The sequence below is a fragment of the Nipponia nippon genome, unplaced genomic scaffold (genome assembly GCF_047370975.1).
Source record: "Nipponia nippon isolate SJK-2023a ecotype South Korea unplaced genomic scaffold, ASM4737097v1 scaffold_5, whole genome shotgun sequence".
Classification (NCBI taxonomy): domain Eukaryota; kingdom Metazoa; phylum Chordata; class Aves; order Pelecaniformes; family Threskiornithidae; genus Nipponia; species Nipponia nippon.
This window is the reverse complement of record NW_028262369.1, coordinates 50781109-50795462: the sequence shown is the minus strand read 5'-3', so window position 1 is coordinate 50795462 and position 14354 is coordinate 50781109. Positions and strand designations below refer to the sequence as shown.

Genomic DNA, 14354 nt, shown 5'->3' with positions numbered 1-14354 from the left:
ACTACTGTATTTTATTTGCACCTTTCTCATAAAACTCGTATTGGGCAACCAGGGGACAGTATTTTGCAAAGGGGCTTGCGCTAGAGAAAGCTGCTGCTGTATAAGGCTGCTCATTGTTGGAAATTAAGTAGATTTGTTTCCAAAAACCCTAAAGCCTGAACAAAGGAAGCAACAGGCTTTCCAATAAGGAAGCAACAGGCTTTCCAGTATTGCTGCCTTATGTTGGGTTTTCTGTTTGGGTGCAGCTAGAAACTATAGTGCTAGCTATGACTATGTATTACATTACAGTTGTATTGAGTTCGGTGATTAGGCGCAGTTGAGCATTGTTTTAAATGCTGTAAACGGCGCTTCTTTGTTTTGTGGGGAGATGAAGTATTTGCGTATCTGTCTGTTGGGATTTCATCTCCATTAAACCAGAACATTTAAGTGCACATAGTCACAATTTATGCTAGTGCTGTCCCTTGTGCCTGTAGTGTGAGACAGGGACTTAAGATGCTGCTAATGACCCGGCTACATCAGCTGGAGAGTGGATTTTCCCCAGAATACTCCTAAATCCTCTGACAGGCTAGGCAAAAAGTCCTCCACTTGCTGCAATACCCAGGTGCATACGAGCGTACCCTGTTTTCATGGGGTGCAGCCGAGCATCTGAGAGCCAGCATAAAGCAGTGGAGCGCAGCTTGGCCTTGTGACATGACTTGTGCTATCACTAAGGTCGTTTTCTTTTTGTCTTTGCCAGGTGTGGCTTTTATAGATGGACCAAATGTGTGGCCACTGGTGAGAATCTATCGAGGTGGCTTTCTCCTGATAGAATTCCTCTTTCTCCTGGGTATCAACACGTATGGCTGGAGACAGGCTGGAGTGAATCACGTCCTCATCTTTGAACTCAATCCCCGCAGCAACTTGTCCCATCAACATCTCTTTGAGGTAAACAGAATAGACTGTAGGAGCGGCTGAGCTGTGCGGTGTATCGGGAGGATAAATCCTGCGCCGTTTCCTGGCAAGGAGTTCTAACACAATTAGAAGAGGAAGTTGCTGAAGTCTGATTAGATTACAGGATTGAGCACTGCTCTCCCTTTTCTTATAATGAGAATTCATTGTAGGTTTCGCGATTATATTTTCATAAGGTATCTATGTGTTTTTTCTGTCTTTCTCTAGATTGCTGGTTTCCTGGGGGTCTTGTGGTGCCTGAGCCTTCTGGCATGTATATATGGTCAATTCACCTACATCCCTATGCAGGTGAATCCACTCATCTTGTACGGCTTCATGTTGCTTTTTCTCATCAACCCCACCAAAACCTTATATTACAAGTCCCGTTTTTGGCTGCTCAAACTATTGGTAAGTCTCAAACCTGATTTAAATAAATAAATTTTTAAAAATGCTGTAGCTGAGCAGTAGCAGTTAAGTGTATACAAGCGTCAATAATCTTCAGGAAAGAGGGATGCTTATACCACTGTGTATTCATAGAGCAGACCTGATAAAGTATTGACTGCAAATGGTCGTTGAGCACGGGTTTACAGGAGCAACTTCTGCTTGTCTGTACCAGTCTATCATTATCTTCGTACTGCAGGTAGCTGCTTGTTAATCTTCCTGTAGACAGCTGTATACATACTTTTGCACATACAGAAATACTCGGATATCTTTGCTCGTTTGTTCCTGAATGTAGCGAAACAGTTTTGTTAGGGTTACAGTGCTCAAGGCAAGGCTGCATGGATGCTCCTCAGCCCAAACTGGGAGAGCGCCAACATTGAGAGGGTTCACTGATAGAGAGGGAACCTTTGCAAAGGTTACTGCTTATGAAACCATGTTCATAGGTGGTGGTGGTGGGGTGTTTCAGCAAATCTTTTTGTGGTCTTAAGCAGAACTGTTTATTTTTGACCCAGCTCCTCTTTCCCTGGTAAGATAAATCTGGTAAATTGAATGTAAATATGCATGCTATTTCAGTGTTCCAGCTATAGGTGGGAGCCCCAAAAGAAGAGTTTTCAAACTTGTTGGATGGCTCATCGTTTTCTTTCCAAATGGCTGTTTCACACGTTCATCCCCACCCTGTATGCCCTTTTAAATTGACTTTAATCAAGATGGTTCCCTTGATACCTTATTCTTGCTGGAGCTGCTCTGAGAGCATCAGGCAGAAGAGGGTTTGGCTGGCTGATGTTATTCGTAGAATCATTTGAATGCCAATTAAAACAATTAACTTTATCTGGAACATGACAAAGATGAAATGTAGAATCATGCTTCAAGCGTGTGCGTGCGGGTATGCACACAGCTAGTTAACCTTGGTGCGCTTACCCCTGTTATTTGATTTGTTAGCTTACTACTATTTCAGTTTTTTCCTTTTTTGCCTTCCAGCATTCAGCCATCTCTCATAGATGTGGCTTTAGTCCCAAGCCTCATTAGTCTTACTGCTGTCCTTTGGTGCCAGGGGAAGCACTGGAAGTGCTCTAACCATGTGAGCAGTATCTGTGCTAATTTACCTTAATGTCTTAACAGTAAGATTCTCAGTCTTCACAGAGCTCTTAGTTTCCAGTACCTGCTATCTCTAGACTATGCCGCAGTCTGTGATACAGACATATCTTCGAGCGTGCACAGGCCAATTCATCTCAGGGTCTCCTGGGGAAAAAGCTTCATCAAAATGCAAGATCACCTTTATGGTGGAAAATGACAGAGCACATCTGACTGTGTTAGGGGGAAGGGGAAAAAAGCGGCCAGACAAACCACATAAAGAGTAGCTGTTAGGCTTTTCTCATTTTTATTGTATGTAATTGGCCAGCTGGGTATATTTTATTTCTTCTTGCAGTTGCCAGCAGCTATCTGGGTGAAAGGAGGTTTAAATAGCACAATTCTTAGAACTGTGCTGTTCACACAAATTTTGGTTTGATGAGCGTTTTTCTTCACGTGCTTGATATGTTTCATTTCCAGCCAAAATGAAGTCTGATATATCAGGTGTAGCAGAGCATTACTGGCACCTTCAATTTTTCTAGAACCAAACTAGGACCATGCTTTAGTATGTTTTAGTGTTTCCTGATGGATCTAGGAGGCTTACTGCATCCGCCTGTGATCGTCACCAGCTGCTTGTTGGTACTCATGAGTAGGATCTCTTGATAATCCCTGAGGGACTGCAAGTTGCACCTGAATTGATCTTCCTCTGAATGAAAAAAGTTATTTACCCTGTAGTAAGTTTAAATCCCATGGCAGGCTCTTCTTTCTCACCTACGTGATGTCCTTCTTTGCCCCTTCACTGCCAGATGAGAAGCCCACAAGTGCGCTTGTGTAGGCAGAGGAGAGCAGCTCGCTGGGAGGAATCGGATCCGAGCACAGGGGATAGCACAGCGTCTGCAGGCCCACGCTCTCTGCAGGGTGCTGAAATGGCGAAACAACTGCATGGAGCCTGTCTGTGAGAGGTGAAAATCTAGGAAGTGTTTAGCTCCAGCTCAAATATCTACTGCCTCAGCACTTGTTAAAACTGCAGTAATCAGCATCAGGAAGTCTGTGCTTGGATTGCGGAACTGTTGATATATAATTGCAACCGATTACTTGAAACTAAGGTTCAACTCCAGCTTTTGGTATTTTATGACTTTATTCTTGCGGTCCGTCTTCACCGGAGGATGTTGCAGACACTTCACAGCTGGGAAGCGAGGAGTTGCCTGTGGTAGCTGCCAGCTTAGGAGGGTTGGAACTGCAGCTCCAGTTCTTTAGTTGGCTGAGATACCAGTGCCTTAGCTAGGTCCTGGACATACCTGCTGACTCCTTGTCTGCTGTAACCTTTCAGTGGAAAGCTTCTATTCTCTTGAGAGTTTTATGCTGTCATCTGGCAGCGCCCAAGTGTCTCTCTCTAAACTAAATAACAACAGTGATTTTATTAATTTCTTCTTTTTTCAGGGAGATCCACCTGTAAAGCTGTTGTCATGTTTCTTTTGTTTTAGTCTTCGTTTGCAGGAAAAAAAAAAAGGTCTATGATGAAACAGGTAAAGATAGTATCAGGGAGTGTCGATAAAACGGAGGAAGGACCTTTTGAAAAGGACGGCTGGTGTGGCTTCTCTGACCTCTGCAGAAGCTGTCTGCAGCTGGACTGGTTTGAGGACAGACCTCCCTAATAGCTGGCCCTGTTCGAGCCTTTGTAATAGGTGCTGTCCTATGTGAGCAGAGTGCTTTCTGGGTCAAGATCCATATCTACTGTTTAATGCCACTAAGTCTTAATCCCCTATTTGGCTTTGAAATTTAGGATGAGAGCCTTAAATTGGCATTACAAACTGATGGGAATGTGTCAGTCCTTTCCCGGGTTTCTGTAACTGCGTACCCTTTAGGTTAATAAGAAGAGCAATATAAAAGATCAGTGCTAGCCTGTGCTTTCATTAATTTAAAGGTTCATAAATCTCTGAACTACAGGATGGTGCTGGTGCTGTCTCTTTGAGAAATTGGCCGTTAGTACCTATAACTAACCGGGTAGAGAGAGTTGTAATCAAAGGTAATGGACCATGAAAACTGTCTGGTTTGAAAGTAGCAAAACTGCTGTTAAGGCTTAGAGGGAAAGTGGACTGGGATTGAGGGGGAGTCTAATTGACAGTCAATAGGATTTCCTCTGCCCTTCCTTTAACTCTTTCCCTGCTAGAGGGCTTGGGAGATCTGACAGTAACAATCTTCACTCTTACAACTTCTAACGCCAAAGAACAGCTAATGTGTTAAGTAAACCGAGCCAGGATCAGACTAATGGCCATGCTGAGGGTCTATAATCTAAGTGACATTACGTGTGAGGGAGAAGGTAAGTGTGGAAGATGTCGATAGACATGACATAAATGCCTGAAAGAAAGTGCTGATCAAAATGAGGAGCAGCGGGAGAAATGGAGCTGTGTAGAGCTCTTACATGGAGACTGGGAGTTTCTGGGAAAGACCTTGGTTGGAGGAGGCTGGTCTCTTATGCCAGTAAAAAAACCAACCAACCAACCAACCAAACCAAACCAAACCAAACCAAACCAAAAAGGGGCAGGGAACATGAATAGTTGCATACAGGAGGAGAAAAGCAGGGATGTTATTTGTACTAAAAATGAGGAGACAGTTATCTTTTTTTTTGACAGCAATAAATCTTCAAGCATTTCCATTATTTCCATATTTGTTCAATGCTGTGGTGTCCTGCGACTGCATTTAGATGTCTTTGACGCTATGTCATGAATTATTCCTTTTTTTTTTTTTTTTTTCCCCTGACAGTTTCGAGTGTTCACTGCTCCCTTCCACAAGGTAGGCTTCGCAGATTTCTGGCTGGCTGATCAGCTCAACAGCCTGGTCGTGATACTCATGGATCTGGAATACATGATCTGCTTCTACAGCTTTGAGGTTCAGTGGGAGGACAGTGCTGGACTTCTGGCAAATACAGGTAGAGTAATGCTGATGACCCATGTGAATGTGGTCAAAATGACCTGAAAAACACTGAGCAAGGCAACTTCATAATCACCTATCTGTTCTGAAGAGGGGCTACCAATGACATAGGAAACTAAAATAATTGGCGTTTCTTGTAAACACAGCATTAGAGAGATTCTCCCCTTTCTTACTTCCATCCAGAGAAATGGAATTTCACATCAGTGTTCATTTCCTAATCCAGTCATTTGGCCTGACTTGTATATTCATCAAAGAATTTAGACACAGCACTTCTTGACTGGAAAGAGAAATCCATTTTCCTGGCATTGTTGTTTTATTTCATAGTGGTTTAACCATGTATTTGCTTTTAGCCTGTTCTTGTTGCTCAGCATGAAAATGAGTTGCATGAGCTTAGTAAGCACAATTTTCTGTGCTGTAGCCTGCTTCTTACAGGCTCTGTCACAGTACCCTAAAGCAAGAGAGGATGGAGGAACTTCCTCAGAGCTTGGTATTGCCACTCCTTATTCAATTAGAATTGATGCTGTGACGCCAGGGTTGTGCGTGCTCTGCCTCTTCTCTCCTTTCTAGCCAGAAGAGCTGCAGAGCTGGCATATGAATTTTGACTTTGGCCTTCCCAGTGGCAAAATAGTACCTGTCTCCTCCTGGATCAGGCCGTTGTCTTTCCATTTTAAGCAGTGATTGCTGGCAAATCCTGTTGTCTGATGGTTTTGACACTTGCCAAAAGAATTTGCAGTATGCTTCAATAAGCATCAGTGTTCACTTTGTTCTTCCAATCTGTCTGATCTTTCTCTTCCCATTAAGACAGTGTTGCAAGTAACTATATGTTTATTTATTAAAAATAAAAATAAAATAAATAAAGCAACTGAGTGGATAACAACTCGTCCTCTTCCAATCCAAACAGTGGAATGATAGCGCAGTACTTTGGGATAAGTACCAGATAATAACTTGTGTCCATTAGTCTGAATAAGAAACAAATGTTTGTTACTCAGTGGGGTGTTTGGTTTAGATGTGCTGAGTGAGACAGCATAAGAGTACGGTGTGCTTGGAAGTTCCAGGCAAAGCTGGGGTTTTCCTGGTCATTTCCTCAATAAAAAGAGGGCTTTCAAACATCAGGGGTGTGACACAAAGTTATGTTGGTGTAGTTACCTCTCACCCCAGTTGCTGAAGCCAGGGCTATGCCCTGGCTTTGCTTTTTTTTAAAAAAAAAAACAAAAAAAAAACAAAAACCAAAACCAAAAACCCAAAAAAACCTCAAACACACACTGACATATTTTTTTTCTTATTACAATATACAAGAAAAATGGGTTAAGGACATCTTAGGCAAAGTAGCCTTTTTGAGTAGTCCTTTTTGAGCAGAGTGTGGAAATGCTCTCCCATTTATGCACAAAAATTCAGTGTCAAAGGCCTTTTGTAATTCCATCCGTAATTTGATTATTCACAGTACTGCCAACAGCACAAAATAAATTTAAAAACAGATTATTTCTAATCTTCTTGCACATTAATTATACTGGCAGCAGTGAAGGAGTTAGATGATGATCTGGCTGGATGTGTTATTGATGTCATGTCACCTGAATACCTCCAAGACGGAGTAAAGGGCTTCAGGATACTTTCTCACTGTTCTGGATACGTGTGTGTGCATATGTGTGTGTGCCTAAGTACGAGATGTTGATGGGGAATTGCTTTCGTGTCAAGTGATATTACTCTTGCAGAAAGGAAGACAATAGGAGTTCTTAAACTTACTGACTCTGTGTCCCTGAAACTTTTTTCTTGCAGATAATCAGATTTGTTACAGCTACTCCTACGGAGTGAGAGCAGTTGTCCAGTGCATCCCTGCTTGGTTGCGATTCATCCAGTGCCTGCGCCGTTACCGTGATAACAAACGGGCCTTTCATCTGGTTAATGCTGGAAAATATTCCACCACCTTCTTCGTGGTGACATTTGCAGCCCTCTACAGCACTCACAAAGGTATTGGTTATTTTGGAAAATCCTTTGCAAGCCATGGGATTTGCTTTTTACATGGGAGAAGCTCAGAATTTGGCATCCCATTGAAGTATGAACTTTTTGTCTTTTGGCACCTGTGAAACAGGTCAGTGGAAAGGCCAAGGCCTGCCTAGCTTGCAAAGAGTATTTTAAGATCTTCTTTTAGGTATTTTTCGCATACATGGTCTGCTTAGAATTGCACTTCAGGAGTGAGAGAGAATTGCCAGGTTTCCCTCTCAAAAGGAGAAAACTGCAATACCTGTCAGTTTTTGCTGTGAAGGGAGGTTGAGTGGGAGATGTATAAGGAAAGGGATAACGTAGGAAATGCTTCTCTCTTGGCATTCGTGAATAGCTAACCTGCATCATTTGAACAAAGTTGGTCCATCATTCCTGAACACAGGGAGATGTCCACAGTGCTGGGAAAATGCCCTCTCTGGATTTTTCTGTGTGTTCTTATCCATGTTTTTTCTGCAGCTGGTAGGGAGTTGTTTCCAATCCATTTAACTGCAGATTGAGCTCTGATCCCTCAAGTTCCTCATCTCCCTGGAAACGACAATTACTCGATTCTGCTCTTGTTCTGAAGAAAAAAGCTTTTAGTTTCTGCACTTCAGGCAGTTGCCCTGCCTTTCATTGTTCTGAAGTCCTAAAAGCTGTATTCTTTTATTTGAAAATATATGCCTTCTGTATCTCCAGAAATTAGCAACCGCATGCGCTCGTGAGCAATTACTTACCCTGAAATATGATTGTGGTGGGGCAGGGAGAAGTGTTCAAGGCATGCTTCTAGTTAACATGCTGGTTTTTTGGAGGGGCGGCAGGGTTATTAGAAACCTTCCTGTGGCAAAGAAATGGCTGATTTGACGTAGCTGAGCCTGAAGTTGCACCAATAATGTTTGTCAAGCCTTGCATTTGAATGGCACGGAAGTGCACCGCTGCAGGCTGGCTGAAGGCTGTAAGTCGGGCGCTCTGTATTCGGAGGTACATGCAAACCCGGCATGGGAGCACCAGTGGCAGATGAAGCGCCTGGCCCCTCTGTGCATCTCCTCCCCACTGCCGTGTCCCCGGAGCTTGTTCCCGTTTTAACTTGTTTGCTCAGTGACATTCTGCAGCTCTTCGGTTCCAGCCCTGCAGTCTAGTTAGTCACCGCCGCCAAACCCCAAGATGAGACACATACAGATTGCCTGGCTATAGTCACTGCTTATATGCTTTTATATGCGGTGCCTGCTTCGGGGAGGCTGACGAATGCTTCTCCTTCCCAGGGGGGGGACACTCCGGCAGAGTCTTCTGCGGGAAGGTTGGAGTAGGTTTGGAACCAAGAAGAAAACCAGCATCTGTCAAAATGTCCTGTTGGAGAATTTGACCTCTTCCTGCTCCCCTTGAAGTTTGCGTCCGCGCCAGTACCGCTGACCCTTGTTCTCGTTGCTGCCACACATAACTGTTGTCTGCTCTTCAAGTCTGGCAGGGAGTGGGTTGTAATGAGGTGTTTACGAGCTGGGCACGGGGCTTGTTCCAACTGCTGAGAGATGTTCCTGACTCCCAGCTTTTGTCTGTCCGGTTTTGTTAGTGGGAGTCAATAGCACGTAGTTGTGGGTATCATACAAAAAAATTTGGAAGCTTCACGGCCTTTGGAAATTGCATATTAGCACAGATTTTGTAAATGTCACTGTGCCTGGGCTTGTAGCAATTTTTCAGAGGGCTGCCTAAAGACCTTGCTGTGTCTTCTCAGCACTGTAGGCCTATTCCCATCCTGCCATAAATGCACTTTCTAATATGCTATACCTGTTAAGAATCCAATTTTATCTATGTGCTTTACATAGATTCCCAGTTCTTTTTGAACTTGGAATCAGATGGTCTATCATCAAGTTGTTATGATGTTACTGTTGAAAATAGATGCACTGCCCGCCCACACCTTCTCCGTGTCTGCCTAAGGATAGCAGAGGCAAGCGCCGATCTCTTACCTACAGAACATCTGTTGGGGGCTAGCTGCTTGCTATTAAGAACGCAAGCACTGCTCAAAACAAGTGTCAAATTGGTAAAGATCCTTGCTCCTTAGACCTGCTCTAAATTGCAATAGCTAACGAACCTGTTAATTGCTGTGGTAACAAGAGTTTTATTTAAACAGTCTTTCATGCCTGTGTTGCAAGCCTATGACTTATACCTCTGGAATGACAGCTTTTGGCTGCCAGGACAAGAGGGTAATTGGTGGCCTTTTCTTGGGAGGTCAGGTAATGTACACCAACGCCTGTCTCCACTTGGGAGTCCTGGAGACATCGCAGCCCTCCGGAAAGGCTTGTCTTCCACCCTTGATTTGAACATTGAATAATCTGTAGCTGCACTGTAGGTTTTTAGCTTGTGTCTGCCAGCTGTGCAAAGATGGACTGGGTGGCTAGGAGGGTTTGCTGGTGTTGAAAACCAGCTAATTCATACAGAGTGCACTTACGGTAGTGTTGTGCTGTGTTTTCTTATGCTTTTTGGAAAATAACTCGAACTAAAGAAATGTTCAAATGCTGCCTTACGATGTTTACGTGATGTATGCTGCTTCTAGTCATGTGTGGTACTCCCTTCTCCAAACCTGCTGTAGCGAAGGAATCCCCCCCCAGTAACGCCAGTGTATGTACTGTGGGCTCTTGACTAGTATCTCAGTTCCCCCAAAATACCACTGTTTAATAATTCGTATCACTTAGGCAGTGCATAATTCTGATTCTTTCTTCCCTTAGAGAAGCTGTGTCTTTATTTTTCTTCCTTTTGATTTAGATGCAGAATGCAATTTTCTCTGCTCATTGCAGTTGGGATGTTGGACTGGTAAGATCTGTTAGATTTTCTCTCCCAAACTGGCAATCCTGTTGTCCTGGAGCTAGACCAGTTTTACAGAGTTAACACCAAGCTATCATCTCCTGAATTAGTGAAGCTGAAGTGAGAGACGCTACCCCTTAACATAACACCGGAGCAGGCAGTGGTTGCGTGGACGAGTGCCGACTCAAGCTGCCTGCTTCACCATGGTTCAGAAACACGGCCACATTTCAGGGACGACAGCAGCAACCCAAGGGCAACTGTTGCTGAGCTCCCAAAGGAAGAATTCTCAGTATTTTTATATCGCTCAAAGGAATGGGAAGCAAAGGCCGTGTTCTGTAAATATAGTCCTGCGGGGTATGTTTGCACAGGCAAATGAGGCATATCTGTAACTCTAAGCTACCTAGCAACTGGAGTGCGTGCCGCCGGTCCCTGCCCGCTTGCAGCGCAGCCAAGCAGAAGCCTCTGCCCCCGTCGCTTTCCTACCCTTGCTTTACTTGCCCTGGCAGCGCTGAGCGGCCTTCCCCTAGAGCTAGCCAACTGAATGTTATATTGCCTTATTTAATCCCTGCGGAAACCTAAGTGGTGCTGGGGAAACAAATGATTAAGCCCGAGTTTGCAGTAGAATATTTACCCCAAGTGCAGTGTTATTTTGACACACAACTACTTTTTGCAGTGTTTTCACTCTGCCAAAAGCAGATGCGCTTTCCTTGACTAATGCGCCAGTATAGCTGCTTCTGCTTCAGTCCAGCTTTTGTAGTAGCATTCTACAGGGATCACCTCTTGTGTAAAGTGCACTTGCATTTAACAGGGTGCACTGACGTACCTAGAATAGCCAGCCTTGGTTTCCTTCCTCACTGAGACCCGGTTCAGCCTTTGTAAGACAGAATTGTTATATTTAGGAGTTCGGCTCTTATGAGAAACAATGCAACTGGAGTTGTGTTGTACTACTCTGAGTGCTGGTCGCTTCTTAAGCTTTATGCATGATTTATGCTCCAGCTTCATTCTTTGTAAAATGAGATGCTTCTTGGTGTTGCTACTGTCTGTCAATTTTCTCTTACCTTGATGCCTTTTGCTCCCACGGCATCATCAGAAGTATCTGGCTCACACAGAATATAGATCTGGTTTCTGTGCTTGAAGAACAGAGCTTCTCGAGTGCTTTGTACTCTTCCGTCGTTCTCTTGTTTTGTGGGATTTGCTGTTTCAGCATGAGCATTTGTGTGTTTACCTTGTTTTTTTCAGGAACACATTATTGAGCTTAAGCGCAAGTACTGGGTTAAAATTGGCTATGTGGGATTTTATCCTTTAACTGAAAGAAAGGATGGTTTATGCAAGTTTTCATTGTCTGGTTTACACACCTTATTCAATGAAATCACTGTGGTCTGGGTAGTATCCAGCTATTTATTAACCTCTGAATTATTCCAAAGTTAATCCATGTGGCCAGGAAACTTCAGCAAGCATCTCTTCTTCCATACTGCTCCCACGCCCTTTCCAGGTACTCCCAATATGACTGCTGAACACTGGCTGCCATCGGCTCGGAAGTGCCCTGGAGAGCCTTAGGTCGGTCTAAGATAATACAACTGCCACACACTTTCTCATTAAACAGCCCAGGAAATTGACAGTAATTAAAAATACGGAAGTTAACTAAATAGGGCTGTCTCTAAAGGGTAGTGCCTCTGTCTGCGTTCTCACCATCGCTTCAGAAACAGGCTTCTCCTAATGAAGTGATGTGTAATTTGTTTTTTTTAAGCCTGAGAAAACTGTGAAAATCCTTGCTTTGCCAAGGAATAGAGATGTGAACTGTCAAGGCAAGAGTCATCCTTCGATTAATGGGCTTTTGCAGGAAGGTGTTGGACCATCCCTTACTAATAGAGAGGTTTGGCCAGGTCTGACCAGATGAAGATGAATGGGAAATGTGCTGCTTTTTGGAAATATAGTGGAAGATTCCCAGGTCTCGTAGCTGCTGCCCACTCCTCATTAATCACGGTGGCTTCAGCTGTTACCAGCAGTGATACCGGCTGGCGTAGCCGACTTCACGCCGGAACGGATTGCTGGTTCTCCCACGGTCTGTCCCACCGCAGCTGCGCTGGGGAGGGGTATGGCTTCCAGGTGGAGGATAACGATGCATGGCAGGATGGTGGCGACATCAGACTGCTGCGCTGGGAGCTGCAGGATACCTGACTGCACCTCAGCTCTGCTCTTCTCTGCCAGCTGAAGTACTGGATAGTGGGTTGTGTCACTTAGCCCTTGGTGCTACCTTGTTAGAAACTACAGGGTACAACCTGTACAATCCTGTAGGTGGAACAAAATTAACTGTGATCCTGAATGGTTACAGCAGGAGACAAGAACAAGGTGATGTGAGAACTGGGACTAAAATGACTTTCACAGAAATCAGGCATTGGCGCAGCAGCTTATACCACCTCAACTGAGAAATGTCATTTCATTTCTAGGGAGTGGGGTGTGGAACAAGGCAAAATAGGTGGACGTATAGAATTCAAGTACAAATCTTTTTTTTTTTAAAAAGTACAAAACTTTAAAAAAAAAAATTCATGAAAGCAAGTAGCATTTGTGAAGTCCTGTTCCCTAGCTTATCCCTTGTGTGTCAGTACAGTACAAGATCTCCCTTCTCTGCCTCTCTTTCTCAGCACTGGAAGAGCTGTCAGTGCTGTGGCAAGCCAGATCATTTGATTTAGGTGTCACAAGAGCCTTAGAGAATGCTTGGATTGACCTCTTGAAGTAAAACAAACTTTGTAATGGGATTAACTGGCTTCTTTCTTAATACTTGCCGTTTTCGCACGGCTTGCCTTAGCACAGCATCCTGGCAACTCCATCAGGATGATTATTTGGAGCCGAAACGTGCAATGTCTGTCACATTGCTGTGAGCTAGGATGAATTTTTGTCTGAAACCCTGTCATCCCATGCCCAGGAGGCCTTCAGTAATGAGTTGTGTTCATTAGCCAGTCTTTCTGATCCTTTCCATCAGAGCAGCGGCAGCGTCATTAGTGAAGAATTGGAGGCATTGCCATGGGCAAACATTTCCATCCTGGCCTCTGACCTCCTCCCAGCTTTGACGTGGGTCTCTGCGGCACCCTGAGCGAGCCCGGCTTTTCCACGCCGGCTTGTTAGTTCCTCTAATTGCTTAGACACCCGTCCCAGTGATGGTGCTTCAGGGTGGAGCCGGGAAGGATGAGGAGCACCCTGTCAGGGCTGCGGCAGGACCACCCTGGCCGGGGTGGAGGTGCCAGCAGGATCTCGCTTGCGGGCAGCCTGCGGTAAGTGAGCGGGGAAGGCGAGACGAGATGGCAGCCTGTGCTCAGCGGGGAGCCTGGGAGGAGGGGGTGTTAGGCAGAGTGATTTTGGGAACTGCCGCCGCACCCCAAACATCAGCACAAATGAGGCATAAAATCCCGCAGGGAAATCTTCCCATGCTTCGTAGGTCTACAAATGTCAAGCGGGACATTCCCAGTGCTGGCAGCCGTGCCGTGGGGGAAAGGCAACCTCGGCACCCTGCCGCTGAGTGATTCATGTATTCGCTTCTCAAGATTGCAGCTGAGAGATGGATTTTAATAGCTGGGATTTGGAAAGTGGGCTAATAGTACCGTTTGTATCACTTCATACACTTCTGTGTTAAAGGTGGCTGGAGAAGCGGGAACACTAATGAATAAGGTTGTCATGGTTTAACCCCAGCTGGCTATGAAGCACCACACAGCCGCTCGCTCACTCCCCCCCGGTGGGATGGGGGAGAGAATCGGAAGGGTAAAAGTGAGAAAACTCATGGGTTGAGATAAAGACAGTTTAATAGATAAAGCAAAAGCCACACACATAAGCAAAGCGAAACAAGGAATTCATTGACTACTTCCCATCGGCAGGCAGGCGTTCAGCCATCTCCAGGAAAGCAGGGCTCCATCACGTGTAATGGTGACTTAGGAAGACAAACATCCCGCCCTTCCTCCTTCTTCCCCCAGCTGTATGTGCTGGGCATGACATCATATGGTGTGGAATAGCCCTTGGTCAGCTGGGGTCAGCTGTCCCAGCCGTGTCCCCTCCCAACTTTTGTGCACCCCCAGCCTACTCGCTGGTGGGGTGGGGTGAGAAGCAGAAAAGGCCTTGACTCTGTGTAAGCACTGCTCAGCAGTAACTAAAACATCCCTGTGTTATCAACATTGTTTTCAGCACAAATCCAAAACATAGCCCCATGCTAGCTACTATGAAGAAAATTA

The 14354-nt window shown here is 44.8% G+C and overlaps 1 protein-coding gene across 1 annotated transcript in view; it reads left to right on the top strand.

Moving 5' to 3' along the window:
* Positions 1–14354, top strand: part of XPR1 (xenotropic and polytropic retrovirus receptor 1) — a 117479-nt gene that overhangs the window by 88811 nt on the left and 14314 nt on the right. Inside the window, exons 8-11 of the mRNA XM_087730927.1 lie at positions 737–924; positions 1156–1335; positions 5200–5365; positions 7141–7332. Coding sequence (XP_087587053.1) covers positions 737–924; positions 1156–1335; positions 5200–5365; positions 7141–7332 — 726 coding nt within the window. The remainder of the gene's footprint in view (positions 1–736; positions 925–1155; positions 1336–5199; positions 5366–7140; positions 7333–14354) is intronic.